This window comes from Aethalodelphis obliquidens, unplaced genomic scaffold, assembly GCF_003676395.1.
Source record: "Aethalodelphis obliquidens isolate GAN/ISIS:26980383/991018 unplaced genomic scaffold, ASM367639v1 scaffold9, whole genome shotgun sequence".
Classification (NCBI taxonomy): domain Eukaryota; kingdom Metazoa; phylum Chordata; class Mammalia; order Artiodactyla; family Delphinidae; genus Aethalodelphis; species Aethalodelphis obliquidens.
Window position 1 is genome coordinate 52,674,382 of NW_020837953.1, and position 12,347 is coordinate 52,686,728.

The window sequence follows — 12,347 nt, forward strand, 5'->3', positions numbered from 1 at the left end:
AGGACGGAGATGGAGTGCTGGCCCCTGAGCCAGGGAGCAGCCAGGGGGCAGGTGGGGTGTGGGCAGTGTGTGCCGGCCAGGGCCCCAGGCCTGGGCCCATGAAGAGCCTGGTCTGTGGTTCACGTGCCTCTGCTGACCCAGAATGGAGAGCTTCCAGTGCAGCGTCCAGCTGAGTGGCCAGGACCGGGCTGAGTTTTCAGCCGCTGCCGCAGAGTGTGGCCTCCCGCGGGCCGGCCTGGCCTCTGGGCATGAGCTCTTGTCCAGTGACACTGACCAAAGGGACAGCAGTGGCAGCAGCCCCCCAGGGCCCCTGCCCCTTCCTGAGGGGCAGCTGGCTCCCAGGGGGAGTGACCGGCCTGGCTCTGAGGGGGAGAAGGTACCCGCCCGGCAGCTGGTCAGCAGGTCTTGGTGTGAGCCCATGCTGGCCCCGGAGGCCGGTCAGCAGACGCCCAGCGTGTCCGTGCGGCCAGAAGTTCAGCCGTCCCTCAGCCCTGGTGCTGCCCCTCTGGTCCAGGGCTCATCCCTCCCGGGGCCAGTGTCTTCCAGAGGCGAGAGGGAGAGGCTTCTGCAGGGGGCAGCCCCCCGGGGTCTTGCCCCTACTCTCACGGGTGAGCCCGCTCGGAGCCCCGATTCCACCGGCTGCAGCGCTGCCCCCCAGAGCCCCCCTGGCAGCCCTGGAGCCCCGCTGCGCAGCCCCAGCCAAAAGAAGAGGCGGGCTGCAGGCACCAAGGCGGGTGGGCGCTTGGGTGACCCAGGCCCTGCTCCCACCCAGCTGGGCTCCCTACTGCTCACTGAGGCCGGGGCCGAGGACGGCCTTGGCCTGGCTGGGTCCAGGGGGAAGGGCCTCCGGGTGGGGACCACAGGGCAGACAGCAGGAGCTGGGCAGATCGAGCTGGGGCCAGAGTCTCCAGAAGCCCCTGAGCAGGTGGCCAGGCGAGGGCCAGGTGTGGATCTGTCTACATCTGTCCCTACCACTGAGCAGGGTACAGACCTAATCGGAATGACCCTCAGAACTGAGCCACGCACTACATCCACGCTTGACCTGGAGGCTTCTGCAGGTGTCACAATGGCTAAGTCAGACGTGGCTTTGTCCACACCCACCTCCGAGCCTCAACCCGATGAGCCTCTGTCTACACCTGCCTCCGAGCCTAGACTGGATGTGGACCTGCTTGTGCCAGGTCCAGGGGTCCAGCTGGAGGTGGGTTCATCTACGCCTGTCTCGAAGGCTATTCCCCGTACAGCTCTGCCTCACCTGGTTTCTGAGGCTGGGTCTGATGTGGGTGTGTCTACACCTGCTCCCATCCCCGAGGCGGGGCCTGACGTGGCGGAGCTGGAGGTTGCCCCAGTGGCCAAGCTGGGTTTGAGCCCTATTCGGTCTCCAGAGGGGGGCCGACAGAAGCTCAGAGGGGAGCCCTCAGCAGGTGCCCCTGGACACCGCACTGGGGAGCCCCCGCTAGGCCCTATCCAAGCCCCCAAGAAGAAGAAAGTGCGATTCTCCATGGCTGTGCCCAGCCCCGAGGAGCCAGGGTCAGGAGAGGCCTCAGGCCCAGCCTTCCCAGCCACAGCCCCCAGGACAGCAGCTGGGGGCCGCAGGGCATCTGGAGCCTGGGACACTGTGGCAGTTGGGCCCCGGACCCCCCAGCCTCGGATCCCGAAGCACCTGCCTCCCCCTGCCCCCTCTGCCTCAGCGGGGCCTGGGCGCAGCTGCTCCTTTGCGGTGACCCTCCCAGAAGCCTATGAGTTCTTCCTTTGTGACACCATCGAGGAAGAGGATGAACACGTTGAGGAGGAAGCAGAGGCTAGCCAGGCTCTGGCCGAAGTCCAGTGGCCGGACATGTGCGAGTTCTTCTTCCAAGATGGCCAAACCCAGAGGTCGAGGCACCAGGAAGGCCACTCCCAGGCCCCACCCCTCCAGGCTGAGCCTGTGCCGGCCCCTCCACCAGGAGATCCCACACCCATCTCCATCCCCGAGGCCTACGAACACTTCCTCGGGGAGGACGTGTCAGGGGGCATGCTGGGGCCGGCTGTGCTTCTCCAGATGCAGGCCACGGAGCCCCCCAGGTCAGTCCCCTGGGACGTGGGGACCGGCACCTCACCAGGGCCCAGCCCAGCCTCAGCGAAGCAGCTTGCCCCGGCCATCAGGCAAGCAGGTGTGTGTTGCGGGGACCCCATGGCCTGTCCAGGACCTGGGTACACACTGTCCAGGGAGTTGGGCCAAGAGGGCCACTGGGGAGGGGCAAGCCAGGACCCTGGGTTGCGAGCTGGTGGGGGCCCTCAGGGATGATCTGGGCAGGAAGGACCAGCTCCTGGCCACCCCAGGACCCGGTCCAGGTGGTGCAGCCCCAGTCGAGCAGGGCTTTGGCTCCACACTGACTGTCGCCCTGTGTTCAGGCCCAGGTAACAGCAGTGCCTGCCCCCAGCCTGTAGCAGGCAGGCGTTGGGGCAGCTCCAGCTCAGGCCATGCCGCCTGCCAGAGCAGGCTCGCATTCCCCCTGGACGGTATTTTACAAACCAGGAAACGGTGCCCCAGACGTACTCGCCCAAGTCAGCCTGACTCAACTATGCCACACGCTATCCTGTATCACGGGGAGGATGTGACTCAGGACAGACATGGCCAGGAGAGACCTGTCCCAGGGCAGGTGCGTCTGAGTGGGACAACGGCAGGAGCTCAGGACATGCTTCTCTTTCCTAGGGGTACCCCGGGGTCCCCTCACCTCGTTTACCTTCAGCCAGAATGACATGTGCCTGGTGTTTGTAGCCTTCGCTACCTGGGCTGTGAGAACATCAGACCTGCATGCCCCAGATGCCTGGAAAACAGGTTTGTGGGCCCGGGGGGCGGGGGTCTGGTGTCTAGAAGCCAAAGGGAGGGGCAGTGGTAGTGTCCCAGCTGCTGGGCCAGCAGGGGTGAGGGGCACATGGGGAGGCGCAGGTGTCTCTCCTGACGGGTCTCCTGCGTTGCTGACCCACTCTCGCCCCGCTGGCCTCCTCCCATCCTTTGAGAACCCCGCCGTGTGGATGGAGGGTGGGGACCGGGCCGGAATGGAGCCGGCACTCAGGAGGTCTTGTACTTCTCTTGCAGTTCTGCTGGCCAACATCGGCACCATCTCCGCCATCCGGTACTTCCGCTGGCAGGTGGGGCGGGGCCGCCGCAGCCCCAGCTCCTAAGACCCAGGCTCCGCCCAGGAAGACGCAGGATGAGGAAATGTCCACAGGTGCTCAGGATGAGGTGCTGCCCTCAGGCCTCGCCCTTTGACCCTTGCGTTCTGCGGTGTCTAGGAAGGAGCCTGCGTCCTTGGTCCTGGCTCTCTTGGACCCCACCCGAGGGTCCAGCCAGTGGCCGAGGCCGAGGCTGTGTTCCACACTTGGGAGTGGGGAGATTCTGGAAGGCTGGGAGGGTAGGCCAAGCAGGGAGCTGGGCGTTAGTAAGGTGCCAGATTAGCAACAAAAAACACAAGGTGTCCATCGAAACTGGAGTAGTTTGAGACCTACTTATACTAAGGAATTATTTGTGGTTTATCTGAAGCCATAGTTAACTGGAGTCCTAATCCTATGTGGTTATCCTGTTGGAGGGAGGGGCATGATGGGGCTTCAGAGCAGCAGCGAGGCCCCAGCTGGAGATCTGGGCAGAGGGCCTTGAGGCTGGGGGCTGGCGTCCCAGGGACCCTCTGCCCTGTTTATAAGTGGGCTGGGCCGCTGGAGGCCTCTGAGGCCTCTCTAACCCCTGAACCCCAGGGGTCTGTGGTCAAGGCCTCCTCGGCTCCCGCCCGAGATGCTGAGCAGGTACCCAGAGGGGCCCTGCAGGCTGGGGGTCTGCAGGGCAGAGCCTGGAGCCCCTCCTCTGGGGAGCCCTGGAGGAGGTGCAGAGGCAGAAGGCAAGGGTATCAGGTGGAGGGACGGGACACCTGGGTTCGCCCAGAGCTGACAGGAGCCGGAGGTGACACAGGAAGGTGGACAGGGTGCGGGCAGTAGTGGAGCAAGGGGGCTGCCAGACTAGGCGCTGGGGGGGCGTCCAGCTACGAGGCAGCACATACAGGGTCCCCAGGACGCAGGAGACTCCTGCTGCTCAGGACAGAACGCGTGGACACACGGCACCAATAAAATCTCTTTCTTTCTTGTTTAGTCTCTTGCCGGTTTCTCCCGACCTTCACGCTCACACGCGCCCAGGCCACCTTCCTGCCTCCTGCTTGTGATGTCTCAGACCCTGTGCCCTCTGGCCTCACATACTCTGACTCTTGCTAACTGACCTTCTCAGCCCTCTGACCTTTACACCTGTGCCATCCCCCCCTCTCCCAGCTGAAGCCCCTACCCCGAGTCCCCTCCCTCATTCCTTCCCTGAGAGGCAGGCCGAGGTTTGGCCCCTCTGGGCGTCCAGTCACCTTGGCCAAGGTGTCCTGAGGATGAGGCCCTCCTGACCCCTCAAGAGCCCAGGGTAACTCAGGGTTCTGGAGGCCCCCTCCACCTGCTGGGGTCAGACCCTGACTCGATACTGGGTGCCTGTGGCCCCACTAAAAAGCCCCAGGTCCTGCTTCAGCCCCTCCTGCAGGGTCGATGCAGGCAGGTGGTCCCGAGAAGCAGCCTCCTGGTGGCCATCAGATCCACTGCACGAGCCCGCCTTCAGCCTCAGCTGCTCCTCGAGGCCACCGCTGGTGGGAAGGTGACAGAGCTTTGTCCCGGGCACTGTTGGAGCTCCTTGGGGGGCGGCCGTCTGGTGGGGAGGGCAGAGGTGCATGTGCTTTCAGGAAGCAACACCCAGAGCTTTCCCAGGAAGAGGCAGGGCCCTCACTCACCTGGGGGAGGTGGCGGGGGCTCGGGCGCAACTTCCCTCGCAGGAGAGACCTGGGGACCCCAACGACAAGTCTGAGGGATGGGCCCTCGGACCGGCTTGGCGGCCAGCTCAGGGACCTGCCGGACCCCACCCCCACCTTTCCTCTTGCCCCCACCCCCTTACTGCCGCTGCTCCCGTCCTTGGTCTCCGCCCATCCTCCCTTCCCCCGTTCCCGTCTCTCCTGCTCCCTCAGGGTCCCAGGAGGCCCCATGCGGTCTCCTCTCCACCCCCGGCTGCAGAACCCCTTGCCCGGGGTGGGGGCTGCTACTCACAAGCTGAGGGGAGCCTGGGGGCCGGGACCCCCGGCCCTTGATGGACCCGCGATGCCGCTGAGAGGCTCGGGCCTGCGGGACTCCCTTCTCGGAGAGCAAGTGGGGGCCGGAGAATCCAGAGCTGGGGTCAGAGACAGGCACGGACACGGGGCCAAAGGGGAATGGGCTCGAGGGCTCAGGTCCAAGTGAGCTCTGCATCGCACTGAGGAACTGTCAGGAGAGCGTTGGTGACTGAGGCCCTGGGCTGGGACCTCCGTGCAGCTGAGGGGCCCCTGCCCCAGAAACCCCCTTAGCTTCCCGTGGCAGCCTGAGCAGATCTCAGGCTTCAGGCACCCTCTCAACCTCAGGCTGTGGCCACGTCCAGCTCTTTCTGTCACCCAGCAGGGGACTGACCTTGTCCAGGTCCTGGATGTCTGTGACCCTGCGGCGGGAAGTGGCAGGTGGTGTGTAGGGGTCAGCGTAGAGCGGGGAGTGCGGTGTCTCCAGAGAATGGTCTGGGGCCTCAGGGCCATTCTCCAGCCTCAACTACAGGCAAGAAACAGGACAGAACCGCTGGAGCTGGAAGTGTCCAAGCCCTCCCTTCTCTGTGCAAGAAGCCTCTGGGTGGCTCCAGGACCGAGGAGGCCGGGGAGATGGAGGGCGGGAGGGAGAGCCATGCCTGGAGCCGGGGTCAGCGTGCTGGGCCCACCTTGGTCAGGTCCAGGTGCAGTGGGGTGGCTGGGCCGGGCCCCTCGCCCTGGGCCTTGCTCCTGGGTGATCGGTTGCTGCCGGCCCGTCTCAGCTTTGCCTTGTGCCCACCGACGCTGGTGCAGCCAGGGCTGGCTTGCTCCTGTGGGGACCAAGGGCCTTCCAGAATGTTCCCCGGGGCCCTCTCCCACATACCCCTCTGAGACTACACAGAGCCCCTCCGGTCTGAGTCCCCTCCCCTGAAGAACTAGGGCCCTACTTGCAGTGGTGTCCCCAATGCAAACTCGCCACAGTGTCCCCCGCCCCCTTCCTCTGCCCGTTTCCCCCCAGATACTCACTGGTGCGGGCCGGGCAGGGCAGCCTCCAGTGGACTCAGGCGTGGAGTGGCTGGTATGGTTGGAGGCGTGTGCTGGGCACCCCGAGTCCCAGCTGGTCCGTCCGTCAGAGGAGAGTGAGCCTCGGCCACTGCCCACAGCCTGGGCAGCCGGCGGTGGGTAAGGGTGAGCCGGATGGCAGGGCCCCTCCCCCCACCGCCCCGGGCCCAGGCCCACCCTCCTGTTTCACCGCTGCCCAGCGGCACCTCCCCTGCTGACTCCTCACCTGTGGGGGCACCCGCAGCCCCGGGAAGCTCTCAGGGCCGGGCAGTGGGGAGGTCCTGTCCCCGCGGCAGGCCGACTGCAGGCAGAGCAGCCAGTGGCCATAATCCTCGTAGCTGGAGCATACCACACGGATGGTGTTGATGAGACGGCCTGGCACACAGATGCCGTGAGGGGGCCTGGCGGGCAGGGTGCCCCCTGCAAAGCCCCGGTGCAGAGCTGGGTGCGCGCTAGGCTCACACCCTCTCTCCCAGGCCTGGCCTCTGCCCACCTTCGATCAGGAAAGAGCGGATCTGTTTCTCCGTCTCGTTCAGGTTGATGTGGATGGCGCTGAGCGGGAGCTCCCCCTGCGGGGCATCCAGGGGGGACGAGGCCTTAGTTAGGGGGAGCAACCCTTGTGCCCACTGCCCCGTCTTGTCCTCCCGAGCTGGGTGGGCACTCGGACGCCGGGCAGAGGGCAAGGCAGGTCCAAGGCCGACACCCCGTGGGAGGCCAGGCACTCCCCGTCTGTCCTTGGGGGGTGCCTTCACCCCCGGTCTCCAGGTGGGGCCTTCGCCAGCCAGTGGCTGACACAGGACTGGTCGGGGACTGGTCCCCTGGGCCACCCGCTAAGATGGGGGTGGGTGGGAAGGGATTACGAGGAAGCCCTCTGTGTGTTTCTCAGTGACTGAAAGCCATGATCACCCCCAGAGTAGAATGTAGTACCCTGATGCACATGACACTCGCTCTGGCCCCGAAGGCCCTTCACACCCACGCCCGGGCCCACACGTGCACACGCACACGCATAGGCCTCAGGCACCAGGAAGATGCCTGCTCAGAGGTATAGGCCCCTTTTAGGGGCACTAGGGGCCCCCACACCACCGACCCCAGGTGATGGGTCTGCTGGTGCCTGAGGACCCTCTAGGATGACACGGGATGCTGAGGCAGGGCACCCACCTTCCTTGCCCACGTCAGGCTAAGACCAGACTGACCAGGGCAGCGGGCTGGGTGGGTGGGGCCAGTGCTATCTGTCCCAACAGGCCCCGAAATACAGGTTCCTCCTGAGCTGCTGCCCCCTCCCACCCCCACGCAGAGGGTGCGTCCCTGGGGCGGGTCCACAGTGGGGAGGGACCCACCTTAAAGCAAAGCCCATCTGCTTCCTCGGAGAATATGGCCAGGGAGGTCGGGTACAGGACCAGGAGCCGGTCCCACTGCTCCTGTGAGGGGCCACAGAGCAGAGTAGGGGCTCCACCGGCACACACCCAGGGCCCCCACCTGCTGCCTGCACCCCTCCCCCGCCTCCTCCACCTCTGCGCCCCCCACCCACCTGTGAGGGCAGATGCTGCAGCTTGACCCTCGAGGCGCAGATGGCGGTGCCCACCACCTGGAGCCCTGATGCCGTCCGCAGCGGGGTCAGCCTGCGCTGCAGAGTCCAGGGGAGCTCGTTCTCAGGGGGGCCCTGGGAGAGGGGGTTCAAGGGCAGGAGGAGAGTGGGGATGGAAAGGGGCGTGGGGTTCCCAGCACTGACCTGCGGCGGTGCTGGGTGGCGGCGCGGCACCCCTCCCACGAGGGCTATCTGCTTCTCCAGGTGGTAGAGCCAGCGGTCCAGCTCGGCCTGGCTGGGGCAGAGCACGAGAAGGGGGGCGGGCAGCGGGCCTGCGGGAGAGGGGCAGAGTAGGCTAGGCCAGCGGCCACAAGAAAGGCTCCTCAAGGGTTGGGGGGAGCCACTGATGACCACACGCACAGCTCTGGAGGCCCCCGACCCACTGCCCTCCGCCCCAGCCCGGCAGACGCATGTGTGCCCATCGGAGGAAAGGCCAGGACCCCTCAACGTGCTCCGAGCCCCACCCGGGTCCTGGGGCCGGTCGACGGCCAGGTTCACTGAGCAGCCTTAGTGCTCTCGCCCTCCTGGGGGCCAGGTCAGCACAGGCAGCACCCCCGTGCCCCTGCGCACCTGTGATCTGGAAGGCATGCTCTCTGGATCCCTCGAGCGGGCAGACACTCAGCTCCATCAGTGGTAACAGCCCCTGCCAGAGCACAGCGGGAGGGAAGGGCTGGGGGACTGGGCCCAGCAGGACTGGGCCGCGTGCCCCCCAAGGGGCTGCTCTCTCCCTCTCCCCCAGCTCCTCCGCTGCCCATGTCCCCTCACCTGGAAAGTGAGTCCTTCGGAACCATGGGCCTGGAAGTAGAGGTGGGAGGGGAAGAGCTCCAGGTAGCAGTCGCTGATGTCCTGGGGGAGAGTGGGGCCAGGGTCTGAGGGCTGGGGGCAGGCCCCGGGGTGGCCCTCAAGCATGCCCCTCCCGGCCCGGCCCCCACCTGGCTGTGCTGGAAACGCAGCTGGACCTTGGTGTAGTGCACAACCGTGCCCAGGCTCCTCACGGGCGCCCTCCGCTGCCCTGCCTTGAACACACTCAGGAAAGGCTGCTCCAGGTTTTCTTGCTGGCTCTCCAGGCTCGGGATGCTCTGGGGTGGGGGCAGAGCTCAGGCGAGGGGGCCTGACCAGCGGCCAGCAGCCCTGGCCCCCAGTCTCACAATACACAGGTTAAGAAGGCGCACGCAGCATCACACGTGTGTACAGAACCCTGTCCACACTCACAGCCTCTTCACATGCAAACAACACAGCACACACGCACAGACACACACACACACACACACACACACAGCCTCCATGCTGGTCACAGAACTCTGTGCGCTAGTCTTGGAGTCGTCGAGGTTTCAGTTCAACGCAGATACAACCTTAGCTTCGTTATTTCCTAACCGTGTTCCCTCATTTTGGTTATTCAACCTCCCAAGACTTGTTGGTCAGAAGGGTTTTCAGGTGTCCAGGTGAGACGATACTCGAATCCCTCCCACACCTCAGGGTTGGCTACTAACATTTTAAAACTTGGTTCTACCAAGAAAGAGGGGGGCTGATTTGTAGTATTTACCAATTTCCCTGGTGTAAGTACTCCCGTCACAGCCCATTTCAAGCCACCAGCACACTGCCACCCACGCCCAATCTCCCTCTCAGCGGAGGCCAAGGTCCTGACAATGACCAAGGGGTCCTCTCCCCTCACATCAGGCACGTGCCTGTCTCAGGAGCTCGGCCTTGCTGCCCCCTCTGCCTGGACCACTCAGCTCGGACCACTCAGCCCAGCCCCTTCTCACCCCATCCAGAGCGTGGCTCAGACCCCCTTCTCTGTGAGCCCCTGTCCGGGTGCCCTTCCAACATTCTAGCCTCACTGGCCCCCGCGCATCGGTCCTCCTGTGCGTTTCTGCTCAGCGCTGGCCGCGTCTGGCTTACTCTGTCTTTTACGTCTTTGTTTTATCACCTGGCTCGGTCATGGGGTGAGAACGGTACGAGAATGGGGCCCGTTGCTGGGCCAGGGCCTAGGACGGGCCTGGAGTGTGCTGGGGGCTCCATGTCTGTCTGCTGAAGACAGGGAGGGTGAGCGCCCACCAACAGCTGACCCTGGCACACAGAGACTCCTCTATAAACAGGGGCTTGACTGTCAGAATGGAGTCAGATTGGGACGGGCGCCGAACTGGGGCTGGAGGGGCTGAGGTCTGGGATCAGGGCGTGCTGGGGAGCTGGCAGGGGCTGCTGTGCCCTGACCAAGCTGAGGCACCCCTTGGGCAAGCCCAGGAATGTGAACAGACAGACTCACAGCTTGCTGGCGTCCCTGCCTTTGGGTGGGGCCTCCTGCACCCACACCCAGTGTGGGGAATGATGCCGGACGGGACCCATGCAAAATAGGCCACAGCGCAGGAAGGGCCACGCAGCTGGCCCTGTGGCCTGGGCTCAGCCCTGGGGCCGTGGCTGGGCAGGCTCTCGTGTGGGTGTAGAACCCACACCCGGGCAGGGCTCGCGGAGCACTGGCTCCTCCCCCGGCCCCACTCCCAGAGGTTCAGCAAGCCGGGTCCCCTCTCCAGCTGCCATGTCCCGGCCCAGGCGGGGCCTGGACAGAAGGAGCTGTGGTGTGAGATGCGGCCACACAGAGGGATGCCGCCTGGGACTTGTCGGAAGTGCTCTGTCCACTTCTCTGAGGCAGCCTGGTCTCTGAAGCCAGCACTTGGCCACAGGGAGCCCAGGACACCCCAGGGAGGAGGAGAGGGGACAGCCCGACTGGGACACTTGGGAAGCTGGCTTGGGAGCCCACACCAGCTGTTGTGAGGACCGAGGGGCGCAGGGCAGCTGTGTCTGGGGCAAGGACCTGGGGGGTCACTTCCCTCACACCCCAGGGCCTCTGCACACAGCAGAGCCTTGCCCCGCCCCTTGCCATGCTGGGTTAAAGGGCGGGTGTCTCTCCCCCTCGGCCAGCTGGGCAGGGGCTTGGGGGTGGCGTTCAGCTCGGGGTGGCCTGCCGTGCGCTTGGGAGCCATGTCCCTGTGGCAGGGCCTGGGGGCGGGGCGCAGGGGCTGCTGTGGGATGAGGCAGCGGTGGACACTGAAGGGACACCCCTTGGAGAAACCGGGGCCGAGGGTAGGGGGGAGGCCGGCTCACTGTGCACCCGAAGCCCCTAACTCTCGGAATGACAGGGGGGCGTGGCGGTTCATGGCCCTGTCACCAGCCTGACACCCGTGCCCACACGGCAGCAGCCAAGACACGTGTGCTCGTCCAGCTCCAACGTGCCCAGACACGCTGTCCTGGGCCCGGGCCCGGGGCGGGGGGCGGACACCAGGGCCCCCAGGCAGGGCTGGCACGTGGCGAGGCGTGGAGGCCCCGCCCCACCGCCCCACTGACTCAGGGCCGGGCCTCAGTTTCACTCTGCTCAGACTTTCGGCCGATGAGCTTCCCAGGGCAGGGCTGCACCTACTTCCTCCCTGTGCCGTGGACTTGACTCCCCTGGTCCGACGGGGAAGACCCCGGGCCCAGCACAGGCAGGACACACACGCGCGGTCACACGCAGACCACCACTGCCACGCTCCCTCGAGCCAGGGCTCACTGGCCAGCTGCTCACCGTTCCAGGGATGAAGCGGAAGATCTTGTCGGCAGTGGTGTCCCCATCCGGACTGGCCTCGGTGCCAAACAGGCCGACCAGCTTCCGGGCGCCGTCCTCTCTGGGAACAAGGGAAGGGGTGCTCACAGCCTGGCCCCCGAGGCAGATTGAGGGAGATCCTGTGACCGAGTGGCCGCGGCTGTACCCTGCCCCGCCTCACCTATTTCCCTTCAGCGAGGGCTTTCTGGAAAAGGAGGCTCGGAGCCTCCTAGGGGCCTGAGGGACACAGTGGCTGTTCCCCATGGGCAGCGGTGGCAGCCTGCCCGAGTAGAGCAGGTCGACAGGTCTGGGTCCCTCTGTCCCGAGCCTCCTGCCCCACCTCCTGGGGCGGGGCTCTGGGGCAGCCTGCCCTGTACCCAAGGGCCGGGGAGGCGGAGCCTTTCTGGGAGGGACCTGGCCCCCACCTGAGGCTGAGCTGAGCCTTTCAGTTCCCTGCCCGGGGTCCTCCCCACACGCCAGCCAGCGGGGGGCAGGGAAGGCTCCCCTCCTCTCACCGCCCAGTGAAGAGTCCCCAGTCTGTACAGGAAGGGGCCCACAGGCCAGACTGTGATTGCATCAGACTGGGGGTGCCTAGAGCTGGAGCTCCGTGAGCCCAGGCATCCCCTTCCAGACCTCCCCACCGTGTGAGCACACATCCTGTTTCCACCGAAATGACTGTTGCTGAGTCACCAGTGACTGCAGGGGGCTGTGTGCTGACTCTCAGCTGTTGAAGCAGGAATTTGCAACTGGGTCAGGGGAAGCCAGGACCCTCCCGCAGCCTCCTCTCTTGCCTCAGTCCAATCCTCACCCCAGATCAAGGTCAGGGTCCCCAAGGCTTAACCAGAATCCAGGAGGGAGGTCATGACCCTCCCAGGTGCACCTGGGACAGCCATGGTGGGGGGGAATGCCACGCATAGCCAGGAGTTAACACACCGGCCACCACAGCCCTGCCCCTGGATGTGATGGTGCGGCCTCCAAGCCCCCAGGTGCCAACACAGCATCTCGGCCCAGCCGCATAGCCACCCCAGGC

The 12,347-nt window shown here is 65.4% G+C and overlaps 2 protein-coding genes across 4 annotated transcripts; one reads left to right on the plus strand and one right to left on the minus strand.

The window, feature by feature from the left end:
• The first annotated feature begins 118 nt into the window (after nucleotides 1-118).
• Nucleotides 119-4,119, plus strand: PERM1 (PPARGC1 and ESRR induced regulator, muscle 1). Its single transcript, XM_027110663.1, has 3 exons — nucleotides 119-2,150; nucleotides 2,693-2,818; nucleotides 3,080-4,119. Exons 1-3 carry the CDS (start codon nucleotides 143-145, stop codon nucleotides 3,163-3,165), a joined length of 2,220 nt encoding a protein of 739 aa, XP_026966464.1. The 5' UTR covers nucleotides 119-142; the 3' UTR covers nucleotides 3,166-4,119.
• On the minus strand, nucleotides 4,091-12,282 carry PLEKHN1 (pleckstrin homology domain containing N1). Of its 3 annotated transcripts, none has more exons than XM_027110668.1 (16): nucleotides 11,499-12,282; nucleotides 11,300-11,399; nucleotides 8,676-8,822; nucleotides 8,509-8,589; nucleotides 8,314-8,386; nucleotides 7,888-8,015; nucleotides 7,687-7,782; nucleotides 7,496-7,576; nucleotides 6,652-6,727; nucleotides 6,385-6,533; nucleotides 6,123-6,260; nucleotides 5,786-5,926; nucleotides 5,491-5,622; nucleotides 5,098-5,307; nucleotides 4,788-4,836; nucleotides 4,091-4,705 (listed from the first exon to the last, which is right to left on the minus strand). In XM_027110668.1, exons 1-16 carry the CDS (start codon nucleotides 11,579-11,581, stop codon nucleotides 4,590-4,592), a joined length of 1,800 nt encoding a protein of 599 aa, XP_026966469.1. In that variant the 5' UTR covers nucleotides 11,582-12,282; the 3' UTR covers nucleotides 4,091-4,589. The 3 variants fall into 3 exon arrangements, with proteins under 3 accessions (XP_026966469.1, XP_026966468.1, XP_026966467.1); XM_027110667.1 differs by having other exon boundaries at nucleotides 7,687-7,818; XM_027110666.1 differs by having other exon boundaries at nucleotides 7,687-8,015.
• Nucleotides 12,283-12,347: the final 65 nt, after the last annotated feature.

Coding starts and splice junctions, on each gene's coding strand:
- PERM1 (XM_027110663.1), top strand. CDS start 143: ATGGAGAGCTTCCAGTGCAGCGTCCAGCTGAGTGGCCAGGACCGGGCT. Junction 2,151..2,692: donor CCCGGCCATCAGGCAAGCAG/GTGTGTGTTGCG, acceptor TCTCTTTCCTAG/GGGTACCCCGGGGTCCCCTC. Junction 2,819..3,079: donor CCCAGATGCCTGGAAAACAG/GTTTGTGGGCCC, acceptor CTTCTCTTGCAG/TTCTGCTGGCCAACATCGGC.
- PLEKHN1 (XM_027110666.1), bottom strand. CDS start 11,581: ATGGGGAACAGCCACTGTGTCCCTCAGGCCCCTAGGAGGCTCCGAGCC. Junction 5,927..6,122: donor GCCCTGCCCGGCCCGCACCA/GTGAGTATCTGG, acceptor TGGTCCCCACAG/GAGCAAGCCAGCCCTGGCTG. Junction 4,706..4,787: donor GCCCCCGCCACCTCCCCCAG/GTGAGTGAGGGC, acceptor CCTCCCCACCAG/ACGGCCGCCCCCCAAGGAGC.